Source organism: Bison bison, unplaced genomic scaffold (genome assembly GCF_000754665.1).
Source record: "Bison bison bison isolate TAMUID 2011002044 unplaced genomic scaffold, Bison_UMD1.0 scf7180017863875, whole genome shotgun sequence".
Classification (NCBI taxonomy): domain Eukaryota; kingdom Metazoa; phylum Chordata; class Mammalia; order Artiodactyla; family Bovidae; genus Bison; species Bison bison.
In genome coordinates, this window is record NW_011494447.1 from 35,987 (window position 1) to 44,281 (window position 8,295).

Genomic DNA, 8,295 nt, shown 5'->3' on the forward strand with positions numbered 1-8,295 from the left:
CCTCTATTTCTCTTGAAGTTACCACAACCTGACTCGGTATCTCTATGTGCTGCTGCCTCCCCTCCCCAGAATGTGAGCCTTGGAGGGCATCCACCTTCCTCTGCCTGCCCTGTCATTTTCACTCAACCTCCTTTTCTCCCTGCAGTGGGAAGCCTAGAGCCCAGGGTTGAGGTCCTGATTAACCGGATTAATGAGGTTCAGCAAGGTGAGCTCAGGACCTTGGCTTGTCTGCCAGGAGTGGTTACATGATTTGCAGAGCCCCTTATTCAGAATTACTTAGTGTTTTGAAACAAGGGAGCATTAAACCAAACATGGATTGGTCCATCCAAAGACAGGAGCTGCAGTCACATGTTTAATAACCTGGCCCTGCTGTCAGCTGAGCCCAAGAAGGGCTTTGGCTCCGGGAGACTTGTTTCCTGCTCTGTAAAATCCTCTAGGGGCCCCTCTAGGTTTACTTGAAGACAAGTGTGAAATGTTTGCAAGGACAGACACTTACATGATGTCCTATGGTTTGGCACAGCAAAAAAGAAAGCTAGTGAGGAGCTGGGAGACGCCCGGACTGTCTGGGAGACCCTGCAGAAAGAACTGGACTCATGTAAGCCTGGGGGGGATCACCCAGAGGTCCCCAAAATGTCACACATCCTTGAACCCAATATTACAGACAGTCAGCATCATTTCTGTGGCCAAGCACTCCTGCACCCTCCCCAACTTCAGGGCCTACCAATCTCCCCCATCCCACTCTATTTTGGGGAGCGTTCCTGAAACACCGCCAAGCATACTCCCACATCAGGACCTTTGCTAGGCAGATCCCCCATATAATACAGATTCCTATTGCCTGAAGACATCATTCAGCTCTCAGCTCAAATGCCCCTTTCTCAGAGAGGCTTTCCCCAATCTCCCCACTCAGAGTCAGCACACGGCCCCCACCTAGTCACATGCCCCTTACTGCTTGATGTGTTTCTTCACAGCCTTTACCCAACTTGTTGTGAAGTGTTTTTCTCTTCCCTCCATGTAACTGCACTGGCATTCCACAGGGTCCTCTTAGCCACCCTTTATCAAGCACCCTTTGGTGCCCACAGGGAGCATGCACACAGGAGGGGAAGGGGACTTACCTCGAAGGGGGTCTACATTTGGGGTTGGGGCAGGGCTTGCCAAGCCCAGCCTCTCGGGTACAGTGGGTGGTTGGTGATGCCCAAACATGTTCCTCTGTTTTCCAGTGAGTGGAGAGAAAGTACGCCTGAAAGAGATCTTGAGCAAAAAACAAGGTAATTGCACCTACTTTATCTCCAGGTGTTTGCCTTTTCCACCCTTCAGAAACCCACTCTATAGCAGTGAAAGCCTTCTGAAGCCTGAATCACCTTGCCTCCCTCCTGTGGCTTCCAACAGAGTCCCATCAGCTCTTCAGGAGACCTCACATAATCTGGTGTTTTTACCCATGCCCAAACCTCAGCCACGATGGGCTCTCACAGGGTCCTAACTTCCTCTCCCTGCAGAGACCCTGAGGCTCCTCCGGCTCCACTGCCAGGATAAGGAGAATGAGGCACAGAGGTAAGAGCTTCCACCTAGCCCCTGTTGAGCGCTACCCCTTCATTCTGGTAAAAACAAACAAACAAAAAAAACTAAGGGAAATTGGCCTTAGACCCACAGCTCTCATCTTCTTCCTCTATAAAATAGGGAGACCGTGACTCCCAACAGTAGGTCGTAGTATTGATTACCATCTTATTCACTGAGATAATCATTCATTTGCTAGAATGTCAATTACATTCCTTCAGCTGGTTTTTATTCTGTGCTTTTTATAGTTTCATCTGTCCCTTCATTTAGGTATCATGCCAACCATCTGTCCCCCAGCCTCTCTCCATTCACCCATTATCCTTCTATTCACCCATCTCTCTAGCTCCTGAATGCTTATATTGCTCATTTCATGACCAGAGACCTCCAAGCCCCTAGCATACCAACACTGAATATGTTTGAGGAATTCACATGAGATCAATATGTGTGTGCTTGTGTGTGTGACCACACCCACATTGATCTCCCTAATCTTCACAATGACATTCCAGAGGACATGTGTTCATACCACCCCAAAAGTTACAGAAAGAAACTCAATCTGGAAGGCTACAACAGATGTCAAGAGAAGGAAATGGGAGCTCCACCCCAGGTCCCTCCTAGGGAGAGATTATTCAGAAAGCATGGTGACTGCCTTGCTTCTTGCCAGGAAGCAAACCATGCTGCAGGAGTGCAAAGAGCGGATTTCTGCCCTGAACTCCCAGATTGAGCAAGAAAAGAACAAACAGAGGCAGCTGAGGTAAGGTCCGCCTCCCAAGGCACGGGGGGCTGGGTGGGTTGTAAGCGGGGAGGGGGTAATACTAGGAATGGGAATTAGAAGACCTGGCTGAGCTGAAGCTTGGAGGGTCAAGGAGGCAAAGGCGCTTGCAGCAGAGTGAAGAGCACAAGCAAGCTCCCTCACGTCTGTGCATAAAGACACCGGGGTGAACCAGGTTGGGACGGGTGTCCCAGGCCACAGCCCCTCATCCTGTGTGTTTGATTCCCAGGTTGGATTTCGAGGAGCAACTGGAGGACCTGATGGGCCAGTATAAGGACCTGTGGGAATTCCACGTGAGTCACTCAGAGCTACTCTCTCCACCCTGCACAGCTTCCCTGGCAGCACTAGGCCCAGAGCTGTGTCACCCCCAGGCCTCCCTCCTGTCGATGGCCACACCCAGCTCCTGAGCAAGCCCAGCAGCCATGTGTCAGAGCCGCACTGAGCCTAGCCCCTCAGCACCCTCACCGCCCCCAGGTGTTGCCGTCTGCACCGGCCCTGCCCACCCGCCTCTGGTGCCTCCCAGGGGCCTTAAGAGCTCAAGAGGAGCTCTGAAGAACTGAGGAGGGGCTATCCATTAAGGAGATTCATGGGTGTCTCTGGGGCCATCACAGTCACAGGGAAGACAGTGGGGAAATTAGCAGGCCACTATTTGCCACCTAGGGATCCCAAACAAGAAAATAGGCAGAGAGAGTGCAAGTCAGGATGGACAGACTCAGTGAGGTCACTGGAGGGAAGAGTAGGAGCTGCAGTGCTGAACTGATAACTGAGTCTCCAGAGAACAGGCTTGAGTTTTGGTGTTTGCAGGATGCCCTTGCAGAATTCCTGAACACTAGCTACTTTATGAGCTTCTCCTGCATAGCACCACAGGTATCTGGGGTAGAACAATTCCAGACAGAGGGAATGGCCAATGCAGAGGCCCTGAAGCTGGACTGTGCCTGGCATGCAGGAAGTGAGGCATATGAGTAAAGACCAGATCCAGATTGGCTTCTCTGAGGCACGTGGGAGAAAGCCAGGAGTTGCGGACAGGTCTCCTTTATTATCCATCAGAAACCAGAGCGGCTGGGCCCGGCGATCAGCAACCTGGACAGCGGCAAGGAGCAGTTGCTTAAGGAAGGTGAGGCCTGGAAGATGGGAATGCCCTGATCTGCCCTGCCCTGCCCTGCCCTGCCCTGCCCATCCGTTCCTTTCTGCTGCAGAGAAGCTGGTGGAGGCAAAGCTGGAGGATGTGAAGCATCGTCTGTGCTCGCAGTTTGGAGCCAAGGGCCACACAATCAATGAAGGGCTCTTCCTCCGCAGCCCGGAGGCAGCAGCTGTGGTGTAAGACATGGATCGGGAGGGGGGAGTGAGTGGAGGGGAAGAGCTGCCAGCACCCATGGCCCCACCCTCAGTCATCTGTTTGAGGAGGAGAACAGGAAAGCCCAGGAGCTGCTGGAGGCTGCTGCCCAGCGCCAGGAGCAGCTGCAACAGAAGTGTCAGCAGCTGCAGCAGAAGAGGCAGAGGTGGGCATGGAGCCCTTCCCCCGAGTCCCAAAGGAGAAGGTGGCTGAGGGAGTGTCTGCTCCCTTCTAGACTCTGTCTCTTGGTCCCTTTACAGTCCTACCCTTCTCCCTCCACATCCTCCTACCCCACTCCTGACCTCTTTCTATCCAGGCTGAAGGAGGAGCTGGAAAAACTTGGGGTACAGGTCCTTGCCCAAGCCCAGAGCAAGCAAGAGGAGGAGGCTGGCCTAGGAGAAGCTGTGAGTCCTGGAATCCAGTGCAGGGAGCAGAGAGCTTGTGAGAGGAGCTGTGGGTGGGAAGGCACCTCAGAAGATGGTCCTCAGGGAAGGGCATTTCCAATGGGACACATCCCAGGCAAAAGTGCAGAGGCTGGCAGTGGTAGGGTGAGGAGGGGTAGGACCCATGGAGGGTGTGGGCACAGGGATCTGATGAGACTCTTGCCTCAAACCCTGACCTCTCACAGGCCAATCCCAAGCCCCTTGGAGTCAGTGAGGAGAAAGACCAAGGGCCATCCACCAAGTAGCACATGATGCCCCGAGGCAAGGAGAACCCACCCTGCACTGGAGCTTATGACTTGGACTTCAGTAAATAAAGGCACTACTTCAATACAACTGCCTCATCTGACTCTGTGCTAGGCTCGGGGAGGAGGGGTATCCATCCCGGGACACCTGGCACCTGAGTCTGAATGAAAGCCTGGCCACACTCTGCCTCTTGTCTTCAGCCAGAAACCCACAGCAGACACTCAGTAAATGTTTCCCTAACCTCACAGTCCCCTGACTGCTCATCTCTAGCACTTGACATGTTGTTCTGGGTCCCCACGCAGAGGGATACAAGACTGAGACCATCTTACAATAGGCCCACAGGTTCTGCACACCCACCCTGTGATTGTCTTCCATTCCTTATTCAGGCCTGGACCACACAGAATCCCAGAAATATCAACAATGAGGGCCAAAGTGCTGGGGTCCTCAGCCAGTCAGTTCTGTGCCCACAGTACCCACTGATTAGCTGAGAAAACGAATTGTAATTGGACCTAAATGTAATTTGAGACATTACTTTGTCAACAAAGGTCTATCTAGTCAAGGCTATGGTTTTTCCAGTGGTCATGTATGGATGTGAGAGTTGGACTATAAAGAAAGCTGAGTGCCAAGGAATTGATGCTTTTGAACTGTGGTGTTGGAGAAAACTCTTCAGAGTCCCTTGGAATGCAAGGAGATCAAAGCAGTCCAGCCTAAAGGAGATCAGTCCTGGGTGTTCATTGGAAGGACTGATGCTGAAGCTGAAACTCCAGTACTTTGGCCACCTGATGCAAAGAGCTGACTCGTTTGAGAAGACCCTGATGCTGGGAAAGATTGAGGGAAGGAGGAGAAGGGGACAACAGAGGATGAGATGGTTGGATGGCCTCACCGACTCAACAGACATGGGTTTGGGTAGACTCCGGGAGTTGGTGATGGACAGGGAGGCCTGGCATGCTGCAGTTCATGGGGTCGCAAAGAGTCGGACACGAGTGAGCAACTGAACTGAACTGGGAACAAAATCTATACCTGAGACACTTGTTACAAGAACATAGTATGTTATCCTCAGTGTTCTTGGACTCAATCATTCTAGGAGTGTTGTGTGCTTATGGCATGTTTTAAATCCACAGGAATGCATCAACTCAAGGGCAATGATGGGAGTCAAAGTCTGTGCTCTTGAGTCAAAAGACAGTGAATTCATAGGTACAAGGAGATTCCATCTCTTGAAAGGCTTCCCCATCCAGGTAGGACATAAGGAGGTAGATAACCTCAACAATTCTCATTTCTGTATACATGACCAGTTACAGAAATGGATTTATATCTGTCTCTGTAACTTTCTACTGGAAGAAAGTGAAGAACTAAAGAGCCTCTTGATGAGAGTGAAAGAGGAGAGTGAAAAAGTTGGCTTAAAACATTAAAAAAAAAAAACACTAAGATCATGGCATTTGGTCCCATAACTTCGTGGCAAATAGAAGGGGGCAAAGTCAAAGCAGTGAGAGGTTTTATTTTCCAAGGCTCCAAAATCACTTCGGATGGTAACTGCAGCCATGATATTAAAAGATGTTTGCTCCTTGGAAGGAAGTTATGACAAACCTATACAGAGAATTAAAAAGCAGACATCACTGCTGACACAGGTCCGTATGGTCAAAGCTATGTTTTTCCTGTAGTTATGTATGGATGTGAGAGTTGGACCTAAAGAAGGCTGTTGTTCATTCACTTCCAATTCTGTGACACGATGGACTGCAGCACCACAGGCTTCTCTGTCCTTCACTATCTCCCACAGTTTGCTCAAACTCATGTCCACTGAGTTCATGATGACACCCAACTGTCTCGTCCTCTGTCACCCCCTTCTCCTCCTCCTTCTTCCAGCACCAGGTGGCCAAAGTATTAGAGCTTCAGGTTCAGCATCAGTCCTTCCAATGAATATTCAGGGTTGATTTCCTTTCAGATTGACTGGTTTGATCTCCTTTGCTGTCCAGGGGACTCTCAAGAGTCTTCTCCAGCACCACAATTTGAAAGCATCAATTCTTTGCAACTCAAAGGTCCATATAGTCAAAGCTATGGTTTTTCCAGTAGTCACGTATGGATGTGAGGGTTGGACCATAAAGAAGGCTGAGTGCCAAAAACTTGATGCTCCTGATGCAAAGAGCTGACTCATTGGAAAAGACTCTGATGCTGGGCAGTGAAAGTGAAAGTCAGTCAGTCATGTCTCTCTGTGATCCCATGGACTATACAGTCTATGGAATTCTCTAGGTCAGAATACTAGAGTGGATAGCCTTTCCCTTCTCCAGGAGATCTTCCCAACACAGGGATCGAACCCAGGTCTCCCACACTGCAAGTGGATTCTTTACCAGCTGAGCCACAAAGGAAGCCCAAGAATACTGGAGTGGGTAGTGTATCCCTTCTCCAGTGGATCTTCCTGGCCCAGGAATTGAACCAGAGTCTCCTGCATTGGAGGCGGCTTTGTTACCAACTGAACTCTCAGGGCAAGATTAAGGCAAAAGGAGAAGGGGGCTACAGAGGATGACATGTTTAGATAGCATCACTGACTCAAGGGACATGAATTTGAGCAAACTCCAGAAGATAATGAAGGACAAGGGAGCCTGGCATGCTGCAGTTCATGGGGTCACAAAGAGTTGAATACAACATAGTGACTGAACAACAAAAGCAAACTGGTCATGGAATCATAGCTGGTATTTATAACTTCCCTCACCTTCCACCACACATTCTGTATCCCTTTGCCTTCATTAAGCAACTCAGTTGTTTGTGCACTTTTACCTGGTGGAGTGACCCAAACCTTTATTCCTGAAAGATGTGGGGTGTTAGTACTCTTGCTGGGTTGAGTTGTTATAGTTTTTCACTGGCATTAATCACAGGACATGGTAGTACTGAAAGAAGCTCTAAGGTGTATCCTGCATGATAGCCTTGCTTTCTTTACTTCCAGTGTAGGGAAGTAGTCCAGTTTCCTCAAAGTAGTCAGGGTCGATCACACCAGCCAGCACAGTAACTTCCTCCTTTGCCTGTTGATTCACAGGCATAAGAAGCCCAAAGTGGCTGAGCAGCAGTCTTTAACTTCCAGTTCAATGGAATCATCATTATATCTTCCAATAGAAGCATTCCTCCCTCTGGCACTAAGACCTCCGGGCCAGTGGAATATTTGGTTGTGGGAACAGGAAGCACAAGTCTCCAGCAGATCACTAGGGATAACAGTGAGTGTTACCGCTCCCATTTCACCCTGTGAGTTTTGGACCTTTGAATGCTGGCCACAGGAGACAACACCATAAATTAGACACTCATTCAGAACATACACAACCTTCTGGAGAACCCTGTCCCTGCCCTGCAGATCAGATCAGATCAGATCAGTCGCTCAGTCGTGTCCAACTCTTTGAGACCCCATGAATCGCAGCACTCCAGGCCTCCCTGTCCAACACCAACTCCCGGAGTTCACTCAGACTCATGTCCATCGAGTCAGTGATGCCATCCAGCCATCTCCTCCTCTCTCGCCCCCTTCTCCTCCTGCCCCCAATCCCTCCCAGCATCAGAGTCTTTTCCAATGAGTCAACTCTTCGCATGAGGTGGCCAAAGTACTGGAGTTTCAGCTTTAGCATCATTCCTTCCAAAAAAATCCCAGGGCTGATCTCCTTTAGAATGGACTGGTTGGATCTCCTTGCAGTCCAAGGGACTCTCAAGAGTCTTCTCCAACACCACAGTTCAAAAGCATCAATTCTTCACAGTCTAACTCTCACATCCATACATGACCACAGGAAAAACCATAGCCTTGACTAGATGAACCTTTGTTGGCAAAGTAATGTCTCTGCTTTTGAATATGCTATCTAGGTTGGTCATAACTTTCCTTCCAAGGAGTAAGCATCTTTTAATTTCATGGCTGCAGTCACCATCTGCAGTGATTTTGGAGCCCAAAAAATAAAGTCTGACACTGTTTCCACTGTTTCCCCATCTATTTC

The 8,295-nt window shown here is 49.8% G+C and overlaps 1 protein-coding gene across 1 annotated transcript in view; it reads left to right on the forward strand.

Annotated features, from left to right (window-relative positions):
* The window catches only part of SYCE1 (synaptonemal complex central element protein 1), a 12,936-nt gene extending 8,039 nt beyond the window's left edge, over positions 1–4,897 (forward strand). Inside the window, exons 3-13 of the mRNA XM_010833712.1 lie at positions 146–205; positions 521–595; positions 1,218–1,265; positions 1,494–1,548; positions 2,213–2,302; positions 2,550–2,613; positions 3,368–3,434; positions 3,517–3,637; positions 3,709–3,819; positions 3,970–4,057; positions 4,282–4,897. Coding sequence (XP_010832014.1) covers positions 146–205; positions 521–595; positions 1,218–1,265; positions 1,494–1,548; positions 2,213–2,302; positions 2,550–2,613; positions 3,368–3,434; positions 3,517–3,637; positions 3,709–3,819; positions 3,970–4,057; positions 4,282–4,341 — 839 coding nt within the window. The 3' untranslated portion in view covers positions 4,342–4,897. The remainder of the gene's footprint in view (positions 1–145; positions 206–520; positions 596–1,217; positions 1,266–1,493; positions 1,549–2,212; positions 2,303–2,549; positions 2,614–3,367; positions 3,435–3,516; positions 3,638–3,708; positions 3,820–3,969; positions 4,058–4,281) is intronic.
* Positions 4,898–8,295: the final 3,398 nt, after the last annotated feature.